This window comes from Pelodiscus sinensis, chromosome 3, assembly GCF_052426305.1.
Source record: "Pelodiscus sinensis isolate ZL-2025 chromosome 3, ASM5242630v1, whole genome shotgun sequence".
NCBI lineage: Eukaryota > Metazoa > Chordata > Testudines > Trionychidae > Pelodiscus > Pelodiscus sinensis.
In genome coordinates, this window is record NC_143054.1 from 16,654,624 (window position 1) to 16,679,697 (window position 25,074).

Consider the following 25,074-nt stretch of genomic DNA (forward strand, 5'->3'; position numbering starts at 1 on the left):
TTCCTATATCTGCAGACACTGGGTTACTATCAGCTCATGTCTGGAAGGTTCTCTCTGCAGCTATAAAGGCCTGAAAATGTATTGAATTATAAAGAGGGAAAACTTATGTATTTAGACACTGATGGCATTTGTCAGAGAATGCTCTCTGCTTCACTCTGCTATGTGGATTTTTCAAGCCCTCTTATCTGTTGCATTGTCCACCCCATCCTCACCTACCACTACTATTTATTCCTAGCTATGAACAACCAGCTGCTTTTATTAGTTTCTCATACAAATTCTCAAGAAGTACTTCCTGTGAGAACACTTGCCTTTTTGAAGACCAGTGATCTTAAACAAATGAGCTGTACAAAAAAAAAAAGATAAACAATACAATAAAAAAAAAATCTGTACTGCCCCTAGATGACCCTCTATAATTCCTATAGCAAGAAACCTCAAAGACACTTAACTTTCAGTAAAATGACAAAAACCCAAGAGTTACGCCTTGATAAATTTGGTATTACACAGATATTGATTAATTAATTAACTCGGTAGTTACACTAATAAACAGTTAGGTTTTGTTTTCCCTTCTGCTGCACGCATGTACATCATGAATTTGATCAGTTGCTCCTACACACTTCAAAGGACAAAAGTAATAATTTTTGTTTTTGTGTATCTGAGAAGAACTCAGAAGAGAGACCATATACTTACAGAATTTCTAGACCTATTAGTGTAAAAGGGTTAATGGGACAGTCACCTCCAATGCTTATATATGATAGTGATAAGATAATCTTACCTATGAGAAACATTAAATTTTTGTACTATCCTTTCCCCATCTGCTAACCAGATCTGGATCTTAGTGACTGGTTCCAAATCACTTAGTGTTACTGAAGGAAGTGGTCTTTTGTTCTCAAATTCAAGGTCATTATTCGCTTTAGAAATTATTCTTGGAGTTGCACTGAAAAGAAAAGCCAAACAAGATTAAGCAGTCCACATAAAAATCATAAGCTAGAACAGTCATTAACTTATTTTTTGAGTGAATTGAAACCTTTCTAAAAGGTTCTAAATCCCGTCAGAGTGCACAACTCAGTTGCGGCAAGCCTAGGAATACAAATTGAGATTGTGGCTTTACTAGAGAGACGCAACAACTCTAAACTTGAAAACTTTAAACTTGATGTTAAGGGAGAGAATGCCATATTTCTGTTAATAAAAATAAAGGATATCTATTCTATATTTTGAAGAGTTTGTGGATTTGTTTGTGCAAAATAAAGTCATACTTCGTGATTACCTACAAATACCAAATTTTGCATAAACAATCCTGCCACTTAAATGAGCTAAATTAACTACTTTTTATTCCAGAATATGCTGGGTGAAAGGCTTAAATAATTATTTTTGTTTTTCCATCAGAAAAGTCATGACTGTTATGATTAGAGTTCATAAAAAAATATATGCTAATAAAATTAAAATTGAGTCACCTATTCAACTGTCATTTTAGTGCAAAGAAAATGTTTACGGTTACAAATCACAAAATAATTCAAATTAGTTACAGAAAGAGTAACAGCAGCTTTACAAGTTTCTATTTCAAATTTATTATGTATGGCAACTATTCAGTAAAATGAAGAATGTTTGAAATTGAAATCCTAAAAATTTAAAACTGTTCTTTTACTTCCCTTTTACAAGCACATAATAAAAAAATTATTACACATATTTAATGTCTTCAACTTTCCAATAAATTGAATCAACACAAAATGACTTTGCCTGGTCAACGATGGGTCTCACCTGCAAATTTAAATAATTATTTAAGAGATTAAGAGAGAGAGAGATGTAAGTGATAAAGACATCTACATAATAGGATTTGATGTTCCATTGCCTAGGTCTCCTTCACCAGGCAGAAATAAACTAACACAGTTTTGGAAGTTTAAAGAATTTGCAGACTAACAGTACTTTGTTGGTGGGCTAAAATGTGGTGTGTATGGCTGGTATTTTTTTAAAATGAACAAAATAGATTACACATCACCCATTAGTGATGTTTACTGTGCTCTAGGAGCAGTAGAATAAGTCTCTAAAACCGTGGTCCCCAACACGGTGCCCGCGGGCGCCATGGCGCCCGCGGGAGCATTTGTCTGCACCCGCCAAGTGCTCAGGGCTGGCCTGGCCCCAGGCACGTGGCACATGCGCGGTGCCGGAGCCGGCCCCGGGCGCGTGGCGCACGGTGAGCGCCGGCTCCGGGGGCGCCGCGGATTCACCCCCCGCGGTGCATGGGGGAGGAGAGAGCGCTAGCGCCGGCCCGGGCGCGCGGCGCTTGGGGGAGAGAGGAGGGGGGGAGAGAGCGCCTGCCCCCAGGCGCGCGGCGCTTGGGGGTGGGGGGGTGAGCGCGCCGGGCACGCGGCGCTTGGGGGGGGGGGGGAGGAGGGAGAGAGAGCGCCAGGCGCGCGGCGCTTGAGGGGAGAGCGCCGACCCCCGGAATGCGGCTATGGGTGGGCCCCGTCCCCCCCGGGCGCCCGGCGGGCGAACGGCCACGCCCCCTGGCGCCCGGCAACCCCAAATGGTTGGGGACCACTGCTCTAAAACCTGAAATGAAAGCCACCCCTAAATCTTATAGATTATGTAAATCTTATAGATAATAAACGTACTTGAAATAAATGATCCTCCAATGTACTAATTTTAGCAATTAAGGGTTAAATATGGCTTCCTCTATTTATGTGGTCTACCTTTTCATTGTATCATGGTTGAAGTACAGGTTGAACTTCCATAATCCAGACTTCCCTAGTCCAGCAACACTCCTGGTCCAGCACTGTCAGCGACCCCCATGGACGCACTCACAGAGACAAAGCAGGCTGTAGCCAGAAGCACTGCCAGTCTCAGTGGCCAGGGGAAAGCAGGGCAACTGGGGAAGTGGTTAATTTGATTATTTAAAATTAGTACTAAAATCACCTGTCAGCAGTCATCCACCTGTACCCATCCACTTTTCTACTCTTCTTGTGCCCTGCTCCCTTTTGTTTTCTCTATTTGTTGCTCTTACTTAAAGCACCTAATTAAACTGCAACGGTTCTCCAAATCACGAAAATAAATATTGAGTGTGCCACATTGAGGGAGAAGATAAATACATTTAAATCTAACAATGGGTAACTTCAGCTACCCAACTATGAAGTGGTCAATTGCCTTGCAAAAAATATGATGGAGAAGTAATTTTCGACATTTCATGTAACTGATTCTTAGAGCAGCTAGTTCTAAGACAAACACTTTAAGGCAAAATTTGGCCAAATGTTTAGCCAAGTATGGAGAATAAGTAAAAAGCTAATTTAGTTGTCAAGTCTATTCCTATACATTAAATTTTGCAAGAGAACAATTATATGTGTAAAGCCTCCTAGTGGCAGGAAAGAAGGCTAAAATCCATGATCAAAAATAGTCTTATTATACTGACTTAAGAAACATCATTGCTTTTAAATCTTATAAATTAAAGATGAAGGAGACATTAGACCCTTTGATCTCTCCCCTGCCAAGATTGCTCCTTAAAGTAAGTTTTCTAGTGCTCTGCCCAGGCTAATGATAAAAGCTTTATGACACACACGGTTTTAACCTAGTAAGGTTATAGGGCAAATCTTTTGCCATAAAAGAGATTTTAGTCTGTCTTTTTGGTTAATGTATTTGGAGATGTAATTTTAAAGTTAAATTTTAAGCTAACTAAGAAAAGATTGATTCTGAATCTATTACAAAACACAGAATCACTAAATGAAGTGGTGGAACAGCAGCATACTAAGTTACAGACAGTACAAAAGCATAATGCACCCATTAACAACAAAATATTTTAACTGACTCAAAAATAGATAGTATTGCACTCTCCTGCATTAAAATAGATAGATATGGTTGGACTTCCCTGGTCTGGCACCCTTGGGACCTGACAGGTCCCAGATAAGGGATTTTGCTGGATCAAGGAAGGTTATGTCTGGCTCCCCTGCTACCGGCTTCTCCCAGCCCAGGACAACCCCACCCCAGCCACCAGCCTTCCTAGCCAGTTCCCCCTTGCCACCAGCCCTGCTGCCCTGCCATTCCTCCCCCACTTCCTTTCCTGCTATGCTAGGCAGTCCAGTCCTGCTGTGGAGTGCTGAGCTCCTGGCCCTGCCAGGCAGCCCCACTGGGTTGTGCCTGGCTGCCCAGCTGCAGCATGCCGGGCAGCCCTCCACTGAGACACTCTGTTGTGGAACATCCGTGGTCCTGCCAGACAACGGATGTTGCCGGACCAGGGAGTCCTGGATTACAGAGGTTCAACCCGTAGTCCGGAGAGGGGAGGGGGGGTGTCTGTGTGTAAGTAAAAGTAATGCAGGACTCCCTGGTCCAGAAACATCCGTTGTCTGGAAGGACCATGGACATTCCACGACAGTCTCAGTGGAGGGCTGGCGGCCGGGCTCCTTGCTGCTGGGCTGCCCGGCATGCCGCAACTGGGCAGCCAGGCACAACCCAGCTTTGTATGACAGGATAGCATCATTGCAGAAAATACTGCTATAGATATCACATAAAGGATGAAGATAAGAGTTACCACTCCCCTATCCCAGCCTTCTCAGAAGGCATACATCCCATCAGACCACTCACCTGCCCAATCGGTAACCTTGTCCAGAGAAGGGGTGAAATACTGGCTTCCTTAATGTATACACTTCATCTTTCTTATTTTCCACCTTCACATCCACTTCATCATCAAAAGTCTTTTGTAACTCAAATGGCAATTCCCTTAAAAAAAATGGACAAATTAAAATAAGGTTCTCAGAATGCAAAGAGGAAAAGAGAATAACAATATATGGTTTAAAATCTGAAACAGAGCCCTGATTAATATGTAGCTGGCTTGTCCATTCAAAAAAGGACTTAGTGATACAAATTATACTGCATATGTGTTAATAAAATAATTGCAGTAAGTCACACGAATGAGATAGGGATCCCCTGCAAATTACTGACTTATGAGTTAACCAATAAATGAAACATTAAAAAGCAAAGACAACACATCCTGGATATTGCACAAACTACAGTTCAATTTTATAGCTATCAGGCTATCACAAAGAGGAGGGAGAACAATTATTCTCCTTAACCTGTGGAGGTAGGACAAGAAGCAATTGGGCTTAAATTACAGCAAGGGAGGTTCAGGTTGGACTATAGGAAAATCTTTGTCAGGTTGGTTAAGTGCTGGAATAAATTGCTTAGGGAGATATTTAAGAGCAGGTCAGACAAACACCTGTCAGGGATGGTCTATGTGATGCTTGGCCCTGCCATGAGTGTAGGAAACTGGACATGATGACCTCTCAAAGTTCCATCCAGTTATTTTGATTCTATGAAGCATCATTATATAATGAAATGTAACACCAGTATCTGTACTAGATAAATTTACTAAATAAATTAATGGAGGGTAGGTCCATCAATACTGATTAGCCAGAATGGGTAGGAATGGTTTCCCTAGCCTCTGTTTGTCAGGGGCTGGAAATGGATGATAGGAGAGGGATCAGTTGATGATTACCTGTTTTTGTTCACTCCCTCTGGGGCATCTGGCATGGGCCACTGTCAGAAGACGCAATACTGGGCTAGCTGGACCTTGGTCTGACCCAGTATGACCATTCTTATGTAATAAAAATTGTGAAATGATAATACTAGATGTCATTACAGCGTAATATTTTTGGTGATGGGATGATGACCACCTTTCTGGAAAAGAATTCCTTTTAAAGATCTCTCAAAAACCAATTTGATTGACCAGGTATAGCTATAGACTAAGCAAAATAAGGTATGTATTTTAGTACAGGTTAGACCTCCCTGGTCTGGCACCCTTGTCCCTAACTAGGGGAGGTCAATTCCATCCCTCTGCTGATGGGACCCTGGGCTCTGTCAGCAGACCTAGTGGAGCTCCCTTGCCCCCAGGCCGCCGCTGGCCAGTCCCCACTGCCGCAGCTCTGCTGCCCCATGGCCATTAGGCTCCATTCACCCCAGGGCAGCCAATGTCCAGGGACTGCCAGGATTCCTCTGTCCCACGGCTGCCACATCTCTCAGGCACCAACACTGCCACAGTTTCAGGATGCCAGGGCTGCTGTGGCTCTTGGGCCACTGGGGCTCTGCTCCCTGGGGCTGCTGGACACACCGTTATCTTGGGGCCGTGGTGGCTTCCCGGCTCCTGGGCTGCCAGGGCTCAGGGCTGCCATGGTAGCCGTGGCTCCGCTCTCCAGGGCCTGCTGGAACTGCTGAGAATACACTGCTTTGGAGCCACTAGGCTCCACTTCTTGGGGCCACAAGGGCTGCTGCGGCCAACCCTGTGGCCAATCGCCCCTCTGGTCCAGGGGCTCTGTAGTCCAGCAATATCCATGGTCCAGATGTTTCCAGACCAAAGAGATTCAACCTGTATTTTCTAGATAGAATCACAAATACCTATGATCTGTAGTGAACTAAATTTCTGTTTGGTTAGCAATATTCTATTCATATTTAACAACTTTCCAGGGGATCATCTGAAAACTTCTAGTGAAATAATTATGAGCTGTAAGAGAAGCTTGTCCAACCCACCCCTCCATAGCACCATAAAGGTATTTATAGATTCAGAGTTGCATACTTCACAGCTAATGACAGGTTGCTCACTGAGATTATGGATAGAAGCACATGTCCTTATAGGTTGTATTCACAGTGGAGAATATCTCAAATATGCTATAAAATTAATGTTTTGAAGTGCTGCTAATACTGAACTAGCCTTGAAAATGTGGAAAATAAGATTTGTAATTAAAAGATAATGGCTAAATTAATTCATATGATATAGCTATTAAAAAAATAGTTACCTTGATTTAGATTTAACTTAATTAGTGAATTAGTACGGGGCAAAAGGCAATTGATTGAAATCCTGACTAACCTTAAGTTTTACAAAAATACACCTGCAGAGGCTGCAGACATTTTCCCCGCACCAAAAGGTCACACCACTGTGCCTCAAAACTTGACCAGGCAAGAATAGGTTGAGCAACCACAAACACAATGAAAGCACCTCTTTGGTACGCAGCCCTGAAATTAATCATTGAATCTGTTTCATATAGCAGTGCAGCTACCGGCATGCACTAGATCTTGTCCTTTATTCTTTACTGTGCCTTCAGAATTAGGGATGTAAAGGTTTAACTGGTTATCCAGTAAGCACTGCCTTACCCGCATGCTTACCGGGGTAACTGGTAAACTGGTGCTCAGGCACTGCCAGAGCAGCCCCCATCCTCAGGCTACCTCTCCACTTGCTGCACCAGAGATCAAACACTGAGGGCAGCTCCGATTGGCGCTGGTGCTCATTGCAGTCTCAAGGAGTAAAGGAAGCCAATGGAAGCATTTGCTTCTGTCAGTCTCCCTCTGTGAAGATGGTGCCAAGCTCAGCTTACAATATGTCGACTCCAGCTACGTATTTTCTGTATTTGGAGTTGCATACCTTAACCCGACCTTCCAGGTCTAGTGTAGACCTAACCACAGTGTAGTTAATTTACCTCTCTGAAAAGTGGTAGGTAGGAAGAGTTCTGTCGACCTAGATGCAACTACAATAGGGGTTAGGTTGACCTAACTAAATTGCACAGAGCACAGTTTTCACAGTCAAATTAATTTTTAGATGTTGACTAAGTTTTAGGTCTTGCCTGCTGGTAGGTGTGATCCCCAGTGTGGCTAGAGAAACTTCTGCTAGTCTGATGTGAGCTTGCTAAAGATAGCAGTGTGGGCACTGTGGCACAGGCAGTGACATGGGATAGATCCAGCGAGTGGGGCTAGGCTTGGATTCAGATGACTAAACTGAGCTGCCAACAGTGTCCCATCTACACTGCTAACTTTTAGTGTGCTAGCTTAAGTTGTGCCAACATGAATCTGTCTACCTATGCCGGCAATCACACCTTCTAGCTGCAGCGTAGCATACCTTCAATGGCCAATTTAGACAACTGCAATATAAATTCATTCAGAGCTGTTGTACTGTAAGCAAATCAACAGTGTTACAAGTTCATGCAGCATTAGCATATAAGCAAAGCACTGTACAAAATATATTAACACAATATGGCTCAGTAGGTAAAGCTCACTTGCCCTTTTTTAATTGAGTCCAAGAACTGCCGGTTTGCAACATCTGTGTAGCTTCTGAGTTCACCATCATTAACAGTAAATCCGTTTTTCCAAAGTTTAATAACTATATCAGCCTGTGAAGTAAGAACAATGAAGTCATGGGAAAACATAACTCAAAATACTAGCATTCTCTTATGATATTAGCTCATCCACTCAAGGGACCGAAAATTATATCAGCGTAAGTCTTGCACTGGCCCCAGATGGATTATAGTCAGTAGAAAGCACAGTTACGGGAAGAGAATAAAAAAGTGACACTTCTCATTTTGAAATACCTTCGTTTCTAGAACCTGATAGCAGAACACTGTACACCACTAAAAAGCAAATTCAGAATGTTAAGAGGCCTTTGGATCAAAGCTCACAAGCCAAGACTATCAGTTTTCATCTTCCCACGCCCATGCCACATTGCGGACGCTAGAATTATCAAACTCCTATCTCCACAAATGCTAGATCTAGAATTTTGCATTATTCAACGGTCTGCTTTCACTTGACTCTGGAGAGGTGGATTCAAGAGAGAAGTTAGAGCACAGGATTTCTGCAACTAATTCCCATCTGTGGCTTATTTGCTCTGCAATCACGGACAAGCCACTTGAAGCCTGTGTCCTGTGGTTTGGCTTTTGGATACGAGAGGAGCCAGTAAAAACAGCTCAGATAGACTCTTGTTAACTTTATTATGCACAGAGTAGTAAAGGAAAGCAGAGCAAGATTTCACAGATCTATTTCAATACATGGAATATTTATATTTACTTATTTAAATATTTTTACTCCACCTCTCTATTTAAAATATTCAAGGCGGCTTACATAAAGTTTAAACACAATACAAATATATGTAAAAAACTTAAAATACGAAACCTCAGAGGGACATAAAACCTGCTAAAACATATTGAGAAGAGGAACACACACATACAGACTCAAACATTAATAAAAGCACGAGTAAAAAGGGTGGCTTTAGCCTGACGCCGGATCAATGCTAGAGTTGGCGCCATGAGAATATCCTGAGGAAGAGAATTCCACAGCCTGGGAGCAAAAGCTAAGAAGGCCCTGTTCCGCGTAGATGTTAATCTTATCTCCACAACTGGGGGAACAACGAAGCAGAGCCTCCCGAGCTGACCTCAATCCCCAGGCAGGTTCATACGGCAGAAGATGGTCCTTCAGATACCCTGGACCCAACCCATTTAGGGCTTTATAGGTGATAACTAAAATCTTAAATTGTGCCCAGAAACATACCGAAAGCCAGTGCAGGTGCCGAAGCACTCAAGCAGCCGCATTCTGGACCAGTTGAAGTTTTTGAAGGCTCTTTAGAGGCAACCCCACATAAAGTGCACTACAATAATCCAGTCTGGATGTAACAAGAGCATGGATCACCGTGGTCAAGTCATGCTTGTTCAGGAAGGGTCGCAGCTGGCGGATCACACGATGCTGCCTAAAAGCACTCCTGGCCACCGAAGAAATCTGGTTTTCAAATGTTAAAAAAGGTTCAGGAGGACTCCCAAGCTGTGTACCTGTTCTTTCAGGGGGAGAGTAACCCCATCTAGAACAGGTGCCACGCCACATTCCCAAACAGATGGCCTCCTGATCCACAGGACCTCAGTCTTTATCTGGATTCAACTTCAGCATGTTTGATTTCATCCAAACCATCACCGCCTCCAGACACTGGTTTAGATCAGTCACTGACACACCTGGTTCTGATGTCACAGGGAAACAGAGTTGGGTGTCATCTGCATATTGATGGCACCGTCCTCGAAAACTCCTTATGACCTCTCCCAGCGGCTTCAAGTAGATGTTAAATAATTTAGGGGACAAGATGGAACCTTGCAGGACCTCACAACACAATCGCCACAGGGTCAAATAGCAGCCCCATAGCTCCACCTTCTGAAAGCATCCCAACAGGTAGGACAGGAACCACTGCAGAACAGTGCCTCCAATACCCAACTCCGCCAGGCATTCCAGAAGGATACCATGGTTGATGGTATCAAAAGCTGCTGAGAGGTCCAAGAGAATCAATAGGGATGCATTCCCCCTGTCTATCTCCTGGTGTAAGTTGTCTACCAGAGCAACAATGCGGTTTCGGTTCCAAAACCTGGTCTAAAGCCAGACTGAAATGGATCTAAATAATCTGTTTCTTCCAAGAAAGCTTGGAGTTGCAATGCTACCACCCATTCGAGTACCTTGCCCAAGAAGGGAATATTAGCAACTAGGCAATAGTTATTTAAATCATGTGGGTCCAGGGAAGGCTTCTTGAGTAACGGTTTTATCGCTGCCTCTTTCAAGGTGGCGGGAACCATACCAGATCTAAAAGACATGTTGTTAATCACGTGGACCCAGCCAATCATCCCTTCCTGGCTAGATTTAATAAGCCATGAAGGTCAGGGGTCGAGCAACCACGTGGTCAGTCGCACTCCTCCAAGCACCTTGTCCAAATCCTCAGTCTGTAATAGCTGAAACTGCTCCAAAGAAAAGTGACTGGGCAGTGCACTCAACACATTCTGTGCCCCACTTATATAGCAGCCAGAGTCTCAATCAGACCAAACGCGAGCGATCCTATCTGCAAAGTGCTTCGCAAACAGATCACCGTTCTAACTATTTTGGATGACTTTTCGAAGTAAGGGTATTGGAAAGAATACATACAGCAATCATTTATCCAAACCAGAAGTAGCAGGTGTCAGGTAATTCCTTTACACAATTTATAAATTATTTGGGGAGTCCATGATCAGAGACTGAATAAGTCTCCCAAATCCACAAATCATTTAAAATATCACCAGAGCACACATGACTACTTCAAAAGGTGTTTACTTTGTAGAATTTGCACTTGATGCATCTTTCCAATGACAAGACGATTTGGAGGATTTGACCTGGATTCTATTCAGATTAGGGATGTAAAATCCCATTTAATTAGTTAATTGATTAAACATGATGTTTAACCAGTTAACTGATTAAACAGGCAGTGGGGGTAGGGGCTGCCATGGCCGGGCTCCTTTGCCCACCATGGCCAAGCTGGCCAGCACCCCCTACCCATGTCAGGTCCCACAAAGCTGAAGCAGCCCCCTCTGAGGCAGGCAGGGTCCTGCCAGCTAACTGTAACCAGTAAGCATCACCCAGAAAGGGTGATGCTTACCGGTTAACCATTCACATCCCTAATTCAGTATGGCATTGTAAAAAGTGTTTGTTCATCTAAGTCTACTGAAATTAAATAATCTTCATAGGTACCTTGGCAGTGGGCCATACTTACAAATATATAAAATAGTAAGTACTAATGCAGAAGTAAAATAATTTTTCAATTAAATGGAAATTCCTGTGAATTAGGTTTGAAGTTATGTCAAATTAGAAGTGTGTATCAGTACTTACAAAACAGATATCTTCAAAGAGGTTTGACGAGAAGAATCACCCTCTGTTTTCCTCTCTCCTCCTCCTGTTGTGTATCTTTTCCTATAAATTTATTTATGGGACGAATAGCAATTTGCAGCAAGCACATGGCATGTGGTAATTCTCCAAGAGAGAGCCATTTATGGAGTTTAAAGTATCCACCCTCACACACCAACATTCTATATAATTTGAAAGCTTACTTTATTTACATTTAGATGAGATATGATGATGCCATACCTCAAGCAGAGTCATAAGTCTGTAGGCAAGGTGAAATAATGGTATCAAAACTGAGAAAAAAGTATCACTTTTCACACAATTCTAGAAATACTGAAATATGACTATGTCTACAGTTTTTACTGTTTAAAAACATTTCAACCCCTTAGTACAGTATGGTGTTTGACCAAAGTTATCAAACAACACATTTACATATTTTTATTGGTTTTTCATGAGCAGCTTTTTCTCCAAAAAGTGATGGTTTAGCAAAAAAGCAAACAACATTTTGTAGTATATTAACCAGGGATGTTAGATAGCATGTCACTGAATAGTTGTGCAACCACATCAAATTTTAGCAAGCTCCCCACAGACAAAGGCTAAAAAGGCAGCAGCACCAGCTCCTGCCTGGCCCCCCAAATTGCTGCCTCTGTAATAGGCAGCAAAGGGGGCAGGAAGGTCTGCTGAGCCAGCACATGTGGAGAGCTGATTTAAAATACAGAGGCAGCAACAAGGGGCATCTGGCAGTCAGTTCTCTAGGACTGTGGTTCTCAACTGGTGGTCCATGGTGACTTTTTCAGCGGTCCACAGGAACATTGTCCAAAGTCACACGGCGTGAGCAGGCACCACCATTAGGTGGTTTTAAGCTGTGCTCACAAGCACGCGGCGCATCATCCACAGTGTCATCTAGGACGCAACTGCGTTGTGCTGCCAGTAACTTTGGTCTGAGGCTCTGAGCATCAGTGTAGCTGCCGCCATTGTGCTGAGCAGTTGCTGTGTTGTTCGTCTTGTGCTACATGTGCTGTTTTACAGGTGTGCTGTAGTTTGTTTATAATAGCAATGACAGGAAGAAATGTCAAGTGCAAGTATTCAGAGGAAACTGAATCTTCAGCTGCAAGAGAAAGGTGCAAGTCTGTTCTCTCACCAAAGCATCATCAAGGCTTTTCTTGACAAATTGGAACTCTGGATCCTAAGAGTCGAAGGCAATAATTTGGTTCAATTTCCACGTGTGGATGTCATGCTCAGGAAAAAAGAAGCCATTTGGATGCAAATTCTCAATCATTTATGGAAGCTACGAGAAATTCCAATGATACTGTTCAGAGGTGGATAGGACAAGGGATGGATTATCTTTCATCAGGAATCCATTTACAACAGATGTTAACAGTATTCCAGAGGATCTGCAGGAGGAATTCTTGAGCTGCAAAATCATTTTTCAGATGTAAGACGTGTACCAGCAGTCTCCCATAGAGAAATTTTGGGCCAGTGTGACCGGGAGTTACCCAAATCTGTCAGTGCACGCAGTCAGATTTCTTTTGCCATTTGCATCAACTTATACGTGAGAGACTGGATTTTCGTGTTTGTTGCACATTAAGTCCAAACAGAGGAATCAGCTTGCAGTGGAAAGCAATATTCGTTGTGCATTATCAAGTACCGCTCCAAACATTGAAAAGCATGTCAGTGAGAAGAAAATCCAAAAATCTGTTAATAAGAAATAAATTTCAAACCAAAATGTTCGTTGTCAGCTCTTTTTTTATCATCTCAAAAAGGAGGTGGTCCACGAAAATTTTTTGATCGGCCTGGTGGTCCGTGGACTGAAACGAGTTGAGTACGACTGCTCTAGAGGGTGATGTGAGCGGGAAGCCGCCTTAAGCCAGTTCCCCATACATACCGGGAGCCTGTGTGTAACCGTGAAGGTTAACCAGTGAACCCAGGATCATAGGTAAACTGTGTACATGATTACACTTTCACATCCCTGCTAGTAGCAGTAGCTTGCATGCTCACAATTTATACTGAATGTGGATCTCTAATGCAATGCTTCCAAAATTGCAAGATTTTACACATACAATGTGTCAGTCCCCGTAATACACGAGGTTCGAAGGGATGCCGGAAAGGATGAGACCACAACTGGGGGTTTCAAAAAGTACAAACTGATTTTATTTTGATGGCGCCAGACAATCATCAGAACAAAAATTAAACAGATTGCCAGACAACACAAAACAATTCCCTGAGGCTTTTCTAAATCACAATAATTCCCAATAACTGCCCAGGGGTTAGGAACAGTTGAATTAACACTGGTATTATCCATAGGGCTGACTATTTACACAACTTTATACAAGGAAACAGTAAAAAACCTAAACCACAACTATTTATAAACTAACTTAGTAACTTTTTAGCCACTGTCACTTGGCAAGCAATAAGGACAACTAAAAAATCAATTAGGATAGGGATGATGGTGGGGGGGGGGGGTGTTATACCAGTTCTGGAGACAGCAGGAACACAAGTACCGGTCACACGCTCATAAACTGTCTCCACTCGGGTCGACCAACTCGGAGTACGCTCAGTAAGACTCAAGAGCGGGGGGTGCAAGGCGTCTGGGTGATCAGGCCAGGCGTTCACTCAATGCGAATCCCCAGTGAGAGAGGGGCTGCCTGCCTGTTTTATTGCCTGTGAACTTATCACCCCATAGGTTGGTTTTTGTTGCAGTGGGTGGAGTAGCAGGCCTGAGCACCAGTCAGCCCACTGGCTGATCTGTTACTGCAATGGGTGGAGCGAGCAGGGGAAGATTATTAATTTACATGCCCTTATATGGAAAACACTCCACCTCACAGACAGAGCCCCCTATACCAGCCTCAGAGGTATTACAGGCTATGGCTCCCTGCGACGGGCAGCCATTCCTGATGTTCTGTCTCGGACATGCCCCCGTGGCTGTCCGGAGCAAGAGGTAAGGGGGTTGCCTAAGGTGAGAGCGCACGTAAGGGTAATCAGCAAGAAACCAATTGGGTAAATTGAGGTTCTGGTGAGCTGCTGTCTTCAGAAAGGGGAGAAAGGGAAAAGTAAGCAACAGTAACAGGGAAAGCGGAAACAACCCTGTGGATAAGAGCTTTTGCAACAGCAATGCTCACTAAAAAGGCTAGTAACACAAGAGCACATACAATCAACCACTGCTTAATGGTGGATGCCCAAGTACTCAGTCCTCAAGAGGAAAGTTTTGTTTGCCACCAGTCCCATTCTTCCCGCTGTTCGTGAATCCGAACTGCAAGTGAGGTCAGCTGTTGGGTGATGGCTGAAACGTTGTTCCACCCGGGCTTGAAACGCAAACGGTATTGGTCCTTAAACCTGGGGTCAAGGTCCTCGAGTGCCATACAAAAGTCCTTCTGCAATATAACCTGTATCATTAGACGATTCTTTTCAGCATAATGAGCTAGTACAGTGAGAGCCAAATCGACTTGTTGAAACCCTTCAGCGGTCAAATTAGTGAGGGCTTCAAGATTGCAGGACATTTGGTAACATATTCCCAAACGAAAGATTCAGTGGCAGACTTAAATTTTTTCCATCTTGATGGTTCTCGTCGGCTCCGGAAGTCAAACAGCCGGTGGGGGGCTCGAATGGGTTGGTACCTGAAAAACAAAAAGGGGACAAACAACGCCCTCAAGGCGGGCTAATTAAGATCGAAGAGAAAGCCAATTGTGACGGACTAACGTAGGTTGCTTCAACGCTATTTAATCCCTGTACAAAGACTATCTTTCCAGTGGGGGTGTGGGACATATCGGGGGGGATGATGGATACCTGTGCCCCCGTGTCTAACAAAAAGGGGATAATTGTCTCGTTTTCGGTAGTCAGGTTTTGGTAGGGTCGAGGGTCATTTAAATCGGGCCGAGTGACCGCTAGGCACTCGGCCTCTCCCCGTTTTTTGGCTGCGGGGGAATAGGGCGATCTTCCCACCCCAATTTCACAGCCAAGTCTTTCTGTTGATCACTATTCATTTTCCTAATAGCTTCCTTGGCGAGTCCCTTACCCAATAAAAATCCAAAAATCTTACGCTCGATGAACGAACGCTCGGGGTATTTGGGTTTGGGCGCCATTTTGGACCCTTTCACCAGAGTAGAGGGGGTTGCAAGTAGGGCGGCCTTTAGTGTTGCCCACTTCACCCTCTCTACAGCGTCGTATAGTCGGCCAATAGGTTGTCCTGTGTATCCCCTTAGCCACAGAAGAGCCCCTGTGTCTAGATTAGGGCTGTTGTCCACGGCTAGGGTAACAGCCGCATCTTCTATGGGAATCTGAGTGGGATCATCAACAAAACGAAATGGGTTTTGTGCTACCGTCTGAACGTTAGTTAAGTTGAGGGGGTGTGCGGTGGGATCCCAGAGCAGAATAGAACTCCCAGCGATTGCGTACATAAGGGTAGTGGAGTTATTCACACAATCAGGTGGCATCTGTACTGCGCGAAATCCCCCTTGTATTTGGAGGTGCGCGGCAGCTGCGGCCGTTACAGGCCAATGATTATTCGCTGCCAATACTCCCCCCATAAGGCCCCGCGACCAACTCCCGGTACGGGTTAACGTTAAGGCTTCCTCCCGGTCAACCCAGTCACTCCCCTGTTCCAAGGCTAATCTCCCTACCCAGATTATAGGAGGCTCATCTGGACGTCGGGCAGTATCTGTGATGAACTCCTTCATTTCCGCCTTGGTTCGGGGGCGGGTCTCAGTTACCTGAGAGGTATTCCCCTGACCATCCATTTTTAATCGGGTTACAGTCACAGGGAGGGCCTCCGGTACAATCAGGTCGGGAGCTGTGGGTATGGTTGAACTCAGGGTAGTCAAGCCAGGGTAAATGTTTGGTGGGTCATGAGAGCCTTGGTATGGGGGAGGAAGTTGTGTCTCTAAAGGAGGCGTCTTTGGCGCCTGAGGGGAAAACTCCGGTTCTCCCTCCGACTGCGAGTGCGCCACCCCACGTGCACAATTTGTAACGGCCCCATGGTAGACGGTAACTTTATCAAGGGCCGCTGCCAGGGTATTGCAGATGGCAGCCAGAACATCCTCTGATTTATAAGAATCGGGGCGTAGTTTTTTAACCTTTTTTATCCCATCTAACCTTTGGACCAATCCTATTAACAGGTGGTGTGCAGGTGATCCATGTGGGGCTCTTGGCTCGGGGGCCAAGATGGAGGGGGCTACCCCACAGAGTTTAATTACCCTGTTCACCTCTTTCCAGAGGCTAAGAGGGTTTGAATTAGGGACTGTCTCACCCACTTGAGTGAGACACGGTTGAAGGCTATTATCAGCCGGGGTGGCCCTGAAGGTGGGATGGCAAGTTAGCAAGCAGCCCACATCGCTCAACCCCAAAGGAATGGTGTAGGTCCTACAATCATGGCCGTGTCCTATGACACAGACCCAGTCAAAAGTGTTAGGGGCCCCTTTGCGCAGTCGAGTACAGAGGAGGTGGTATTGCAAATGATTAAACTGATCCTCCTCAGAACCTGGGGTCTCAGTTTTAGCCCAGGGGCAACTATCAGAGTTGTCATGGTCTCCGGGGTTCCGGCATCCTGTTCGTGACGCCATGTCAGTCCCCGTAATACACGAGGTTCGAAGGGATGCCGGAAAGGATGAGACCACAACTGGGGGTTTCAAAAAGTACAAACTGATTTTATTTTGATGGCGCCAGACAATCATCAGAACAAAAATTAAACAGATTGCCAGACAACACAAAACAATTCCCTGAGGCTTTTCTAAATCACAATAATTCCCAATAACTGCCCAGGGGTTAGGAACAGTTGAATTAACACTGGTATTATCCATAGGGCTGACTATTTACACAACTTTATACAAGGAAACAGTAAAAAACCTAAACCACAACTATTTATAAACTAACTTAGTAACTTTTTAGCCACTGTCACTTGGCAAGCAATAAGGACAACTAAAAAATCAATTAGGATAGGGATGATGGTGGGGGGGGGGGTGTTATACCAGTTCTGGAGACAGCAGGAACACAAGTACCGGTCACACGCTCATAAACTGTCTCCACTCGGGTCGACCAACTCGGAGTACGCTCAGTAAGACTCAAGAGCGGGGGGTGCAAGGCGTCTGGGTGATCAGGCCAGGCGTTCACTCAATGCGAATCCCCAGTGAGAGAGGGGCTGCCTGCCTGTTTTATTGCCTGTGAACTTATCACCCCATAGGTTGGTTTTTGTTGCAGTGGGTGGAGTAGCAGGCCTGAGCACCAGTCAGCCCACTGGCTGATCTGTTACTGCAATGGGTGGAGCGAGCAGGGGAAGATTATTAATTTACATGCCCTTATATGGAAAACACTCCACCTCACAGACAGAGCCCCCTATACCAGCCTCAGAGGTATTACAGGCTATGGCTCCCTGCGACGGGCAGCCATTCCTGATGTTCTGTCTCGGACACAATGGAGCATCTAGTCTGCCAGGCAGGAAGTTTGAATTTGTAATTGCCTGTGAATGCATATCTTTTCAATTCAGTGACACTTGGGCACAGGACAGTATAAGAGACAATATTACAGCTTCACATTAGGCTTCAATCCAAGTGCTCACAAAACAAAAATGTCATTTTGACACTAACATATTGCATTACTAACAATATACTTTGGGTATTTACCTCTACATGGAAGTTACACAATATGTAGACATGAGGCTACAAACATCTTAAACAGAAAAAGACTACACAAACTCTGAGAAACAAAGAGAAATCCTATGGCGCCTGTGAACTACTTGTTTTAAAGTTACAGACTAATACAGCTACCTGCTTTAAAACTTTGATAAGCATGATTTTTCTTAACAAATAACAAAAGAATGGAAACCTGTCAGAAGCTACTAGTGCTGGGCAGAATTCTGTGGGGTTGGCAGCAAAAGCCAGGAGAAATTAATTGTATTGGTAGTTACTGGAGAAATATTCTAGTTTAGATGATGTGCAACCAATACTATCGCAGCAACTGCTTTTAGAAATACACAAGCAAGTAGACCATGGCACACATCAGAGTTGCATTGAACCACAGAAGAGACTCTGTATCTGACCACAGAATATTGTATGTTCACTTGCTTTATTGTCACCAGAGCACGCGGATCTTCTAGTCATTGGTCCTGATACACTCTTTTCTTAAGAAAACAAGAAAATGTTCATAAAAGACACAGACAAGTTTGCTGAGAAAATGGAGACCAAAAGAAAAGCTCTGCGTAGGGTCAAAATCTTGTCTCTCTCAACAACATGAAGTTGTCAAAAAAAAAAAAAAAAAAAAAAAAGTTACCACACCGACATTGTCTTTCTAATATCTTGGGACTAACAACTACAACACCATTTCTAAAAACAGAAACATTTGAGAGAGTAACACTAAGAGAGCCAGCACTTCAAAGATGAGATGACACTGAGTAGACATATTTGCTAAGGATGCAGTTTAATCACTCAACATGGCCATTCTTCCTACTTGAGTAAAATTAATCTTAAACCAAAACCATCTAGTTACACTGTAACAATAGTCACCTTGTGACAATGACGGCTAATAATACACAATGATCTTATTTACAAGAAGAATCTTCTGCCCAAGCTGCTACAAAAGTATTAAAAAAAACTCTACTTCCAACAGACTTTGTCTACATTATGACTTTTGCCACAAGAGGCAATGCAAATGAAGCATGGATTTCCCACGCTTCATTTGCATATTCTCTTTACCTGTTTTTGCACAAAAATGGAATGAGTGTGGCTGTGGCTGTATTGTGGAAAAAGCCTTTTTTCTGCAAGATCCTTATGTCTCTCTGGGACAGACAAAGATCTTGCAGAAAAGGGGGGTTTTCCGCAAAACGGCCACGGCCACACTGCCTGCTTTTGCGCAAAACCCCTAGAGCAAAAACGGAACAAAAGAGAGTATGCAAAAGAAGCACGGGAAAATGCTAATCCACACTTCGTTTGCATTACCTCTTGCAGCAAAAGTCATAGTGTAGCCGTAGCCTCAGATGTACAAACTGCAAAAACTATTCCACTAGTAAGTTATAGGCAAGTTTAGGGGGAAGAAAACACTGTTTCTGCAAATTCATGCCATGCACAACAAGGACAAAGCATGTGTCCAATTGTTTTATGCAGCACAATAAAATCAGCTGATGCGATCAATCTGCTAGTAATCATCTGCAGGAACTTAAGTCATCCAAACGTTTTGTGGATGTTCTTCTGGCAAGTGAGTCTGATGAACAGCTTTCAAATGAACTCATGTTTGGTGCAGCACTGTCATCACAGAGTGAAAAATGAAAGATCCATAGGGATCTAAATTTCTTAAAATCTCAGTCTCCACATCAAAAAAGACAAGTCAGTGGCCAGACTCCCATCATGCGAGGAGAGTTTTTAAAAACATATCAAAAGAGCAAGTTGGCAAACAAAGATATGGATTTTTTTGCACATAGGCAATACATCAGATATTGGATTACCACTGTAACATGGGTGGAAAAATATGCCTTCCCTTCCCTCACCTCCCCGCCCCCCACACACTGCTGCCTCTATATCAGAGGCAACAGCACAGGGGGCAGGTGAGAGAAGAGCTGGCTTTTAAGCTGGCTTCCCATAAGCACCAGCTCTTGCCCCTCCCCCCATGCTGCTGCCTCTGTGGAAGGCAGCAGCGTGGGGGGAGGGGGGAAGCTGGCTCCACAGGAGCCAGCTGCCGCCTCCCCACCAACTTCTGATACAGATGGGCGGGGGGGGTGGGGGGGGGGAGGGAGGAGATGCTGTGTGCAACCCTTAGAATTAACTGATGAGCCCAGACTTAAGAGCAGGTGCTTGCGGGGAGCTGGCTTTTAAGCTGCCTCCCGGCCCCTCCCCTGCTGCCTTTAATGCCATGAATTTGGGTGGGCTGAATACATAATCAACTGAGTCTTTTGTCAGAACAATCTTTGCTGCACAGAACTGTGCACATGCCAAATCAATGAAGGCTGTGGTAATCCACACATTTTTGACAGAGTTCACAATGATGAACAAGATGATAGTCATGTTGACTAAAAACCATCAGCACTATTACATTTCAATGATACCTGTACATATTATTAGATGTTTGTTTTACCCTTTGAAGGCCCAAAGAAATCCACTGTTCAATCTTGAAATAACAGAGTCATCAAACTCAACTAGAATGCATGCAAATATTTTAAAGTGGTAATTTTGACATACTGTTGCCATTATTTATCCCCATTCCTATGGTAACGGCACAACATAATACCTCCCATGAAAGCAGACGTAATAAACATCCAAATGAAGTACCACTAGTGGGGGAATGTGTGCATAAAGGATACATTACGTCTACCAATTTAGTGGCAGCTAACTCTTGCCTCCAACCAGCTGGCATGCTCTTGCTAAGAAGAGTATGGCACCCAGCCAGATTACACTCCTTTACACCTTTTACATATTAAGGCACACTATCAAGATCCTTGCCTCCTTCAAATTGTTCCTTGGAATTTCCTACGTCCAAAAGGCTTATTAACTCCTGTCTCTCCCAATCCCCGTGCAATGACAGGGAACATGAGAGAGAAAAATGAAACAAGACACAGGGAGCTAAGTGCTAAGCATCCCACTCTGACATCTCATTTCTCATCTACTCGCTGTCCACCTAAACCTTATCTACCCCCAAATAATTTGCATGTAATCAATCAGTGTACAAACTGATTTAGCTAAATCCTTCCCATGGACACTCTGGGTGTATCTACACAGCAGGGCTAAAGTCGAATTAACCTTTGCAACTTCAGCTATGTCAACTGCATAGTTTAAATTGAAATAGCTTAATTCAGCTTTTGGTGCAGTCTACAAAGCAGGAAGTTGAAGGAAGAACACTTTTCCTTCAACTTCCTTACTTCCTCGTGAAATTAGGGTTACCATGTTATTTCGGAATAACTAGCATTATTATATAACGCTGCTGTGTAGATATAGCCTTTTACATTAGCTAAATCAATTCTAATCACAGTTGTTACTTTAACAGTTTTCTAGACACTTACGTAGCCCAAAATTGACTAACAGGCTTTTAGAATCACAGCTAGTACTGAATTACTACTTTTTAAAATTAGAAGTTAGAATGTGAGAAGACTTCACTATTATCCTCATTAGTATAGTGAAGTGTTCAAATAACTTAGGCACAGCATACAATAACCTCATTAAATTTTGGAGGGAACATGTCTAAGACATTATGGCACTATCACAACTATCCCAAATTCTTGGGTTGCATACTCCTCTCTGCTATTCACTGCAATGGCAATAGAAAGACTACAAGGAGGCAAAATGAAAAGCACCTGCTCTTCTGTATACTTTTCTGTAATTCGTGAGAACAGAAGGTTCACTACTCCAGTTCTATAGGATTTGGTCTTCATGTCAAACTCTCTAACATAACCAGTTGATTTCCACATGGAAGTCTGCTTGGTAGTCATTACTGGTACATCACCTTCACCAGGTAAATTAGGTAGAAACCCTACTGGTTTTCTGGAATTCATACCCAGCATGATAATCATGTGACTCTACTACAGTCAATCTTTTAACAAATTAAGATAAATTAAAAGGCTAAGCACTTACTTCATTTTTAACTTTAGTTGGTGGCATGCATATAGCTCCAACCTTCTGAGCTTCTTCAAAAAGGTTATCAACAAAAAATTCACAGCTTTGCTCAGTACCATTAAGATTCTGGTCATCAGTTCCTTTCTTACACACCCTACAAAATAAAGAGAGGTCATTAAAGGAGACATGTTAAAGGACACAAGAAACTCAGTACCAAAAGATCTTTTCCTCCTCATATGCCATGTATTTTGTAATGTTAGAAAAAACAGCAGCTATAGCAGCCTTGTGGACTATTTTAAAACACTTTGCTGCACTATTCTTTTCATAAAAAGGCTCAGCCTATATCAGATTCACATACCGTTCTTCTGACGTGCAAAGAGAGTATAAAGGGAATTAAAATTATCCACAATGAAGCTTCTAAATTTGGAATCTAACTCTATGAGAGGGTGTTTTCTCATCCTGTTACTATAGCAAGTCAGACAACTTGCACGTCAGAGTCAACTCTACCACTAATGAAAGCATTTGCAGTTGTCTAATGAGAGCTTTCATTGAGCCACTTTTTCAAAAATAGAAGAAAAATTCTTCAGAGATAAAATTTAAAAGTCTCTTATAAAGCAAAGATTTTTCTATATCAGTTATTTCCATATTTAGTTTTCTGGTTATTGTCCCTTCACCCCCCACATTAGGGATGTGAATGTTTAACCGGTAAGCACCACCTTTAATGGGTGAGGCTTACCAGTTAATATTAACCAGGGGGTGGGGGTTGAAGCAACACTGCGCCTGCTGCTGGCAGGGAACTGCTCCCCACCACGGACAGGGACTGCTCTGGCAGACCCAAGTGCCCCACGGGGGGGGGGGGGGGGGGGAGTGGGGAGGGGAGGGGAGAAAGAGGGAAATGCTCCAGTCTAGCTCACTCTCCCCCTTTAAATAGGTTAAACAATGTGTTTAACTGGTTAACCAATTAAATGGGATTTTAGATCACTACCTAAAACTTTTGTGACACTTCTGATTTTTAGTATTGCAATTGATAAACCTAAGAAAAGCTGGCTCCCAGTCCTATTCTAGCCTATTGGAAATATACAACAGAAGGCTTTGATACTATGGAGATGAGCATGGTGTGAAAGCCTACAAAAACATTTTACTATCAAGTACAAATTTCCACCTACCATGCTTATGTACAGTGTAAAAGAACACAGACGTCTCTTTACTATGTTACCTTTTCATTGACTATCATGCTGATAATTCATTTGAATGACCTTTTTATTTGAGTTCTCAATAATCAAATGCTTCATGATCCTTCTGCAAAAAGCATTACTGAAAATCTCAGGCAAGTTTATTTTGCTTACTTCCATATTTCCATAAGTGCTATTTCAAACAACTTCATATAATCCCAACTCTCAGGAAAAATGTCCTTACTTGTGTAAAATAAAAACTGAATTTCACATTACAATGAATGTTCATGAAAAATATATTGTTCATCTGAAAGGCTCAGTACCATAAATTAGATCTGTTTGTATTAACAAAAATCTTCATTGCAGCATTTGTATGGTATGACCAATATTAGCATAAACATCTTGTTCGATCCAAAGTCAACATTTTTAAACAAAGTAAATCAATCAAGAAAGTTGTAATAATTCAAGCTCCCTCTTCTCCATTTTCACTACATCATCAGTTCTCAAACTGTGGGTCAGGACTAGGGATGTCAACATGCAGTCGACTATATGATTAACCAATAAGCCTAGGCTATCGGTTAATCTTGTTGACAACACGCATTTATCTCTACATGCAAAGAGGGGGGGAAGTAGGAGCCGGTGCTGACAGTAACCAGCTTAAGTGCCGGTTTCCCCCAGCACCGGCTCCCTTCAGCGCTGGCTCCACAGTGCTCCCTGTCCCCTCCCACCTCTGATACAGGCAGTAGTGTGGAGATTGTTGGGGACGGGGGGGGGAGGGGTTTGAGCTCCACATTGAGCAGCTTGTGTCTGTAGAGAGCTCCCCTCACGCACCAGCTCTCCCTGCCACTCTGCACAGCTGCCTCTGATACAGGAGACTATCAAAATATTTGTAAGCTGCCTCAAATATTTGAGAGAGAGAGGCGGGGTAAAAATATTTAAATAAATTAAGTAATTAATTAAAATACTTGTATAACTGCTAAGATTTCATGCAATTACACAACTATTCTAATTACCTGATATCTAACAACCCCAATCAGGACTCCAAAGTGGATCAACATCCTATTTTATCTGGGTCACCAGAGCTGGCTTTTGACTTGCTGGAGCCAAAGAAAAACCCGACAAACCAAAGCTCAAGGGCTTCAGCCCTAGCAGGCAGGGCTCAGGATTCAGCTCTGGGCATTGAGGCTCAGGATTCAGGCCCCTCGCTTCCGCAGGGCTGAATCCTTTGGGTTTTGCCCTATCTCCCAGGGAATCAGGGCTTGAACAGGCTCAGGCTTCATGTACTAATTTTTCTTGTCAGAAGGGGGCTGCGGTGCTACAAAGTTTGAGAACTCCCACACTACATCATTACAAACAATTGTCCCTCTTCTCCCTCCCCCGCCCCAAAAAAGATCTGATGTCCTATAAGCATTTGTTAAGGCATTTACAGTATTTTTTCCATGGGCTTTAACTGGCATAAAAAATATACATTTTTACATATAAAGTAAAGGCTTCCAATGGGTCATGGGTCGAAATAGAAAGACACACAGATTTATGTAGGTATAAATGTTTGTGCAGCCACTTGGAAAGGTTCCACCCCTAGAATTTGTGACTGCAGTTATATGAGAGGTGCTCTGAAAAAGTAATTTCCCTCTTGTAATAAAAAAAAAAACCCTAAATGTACATGGAGCGGACTGACAACATGAGCACAGATCTTCAATACAGTCTTTTTGTTTTTAATTGCAAGTGTTCCTCAGAGCTTTATAATAAGAACTCAATGATGTGGGATAATAGGAGCAGAAACATTTGCTTTAGCCAGCCAGTTAAGTTATGGCAGCTTTGTACTTCAAGAGGCAGTGAGAAACAATCTAACTAGAGATGTGCTGGCCTGAAAAGAAAGAGGTTCATAAAATGTCAACTGGAATTGTATTTCAACTTTCATTCCTGAAAGCAGGAGCCAAAGAAAACATGTGCATATCAAACAG

The 25,074-nt window shown here is 43.3% G+C and overlaps 1 protein-coding gene across 1 annotated transcript in view; it reads right to left on the bottom strand.

The window, feature by feature from the left end:
- The window catches only part of UBXN2A (UBX domain protein 2A), a 35,805-nt gene that overhangs the window by 3,506 nt on the left and 7,225 nt on the right, over positions 1 to 25,074 (bottom strand). The window contains exons 3-6 of the mRNA XM_075923416.2: positions 21,957 to 22,092; positions 8,026 to 8,135; positions 4,567 to 4,701; positions 773 to 934 (exon numbers count right to left, since the gene is read on the bottom strand). Of these exons, the coding sequence (XP_075779531.2) occupies positions 773 to 934; positions 4,567 to 4,701; positions 8,026 to 8,135; positions 21,957 to 22,092 (543 nt within the window). The remainder of the gene's footprint in view (positions 1 to 772; positions 935 to 4,566; positions 4,702 to 8,025; positions 8,136 to 21,956; positions 22,093 to 25,074) is intronic.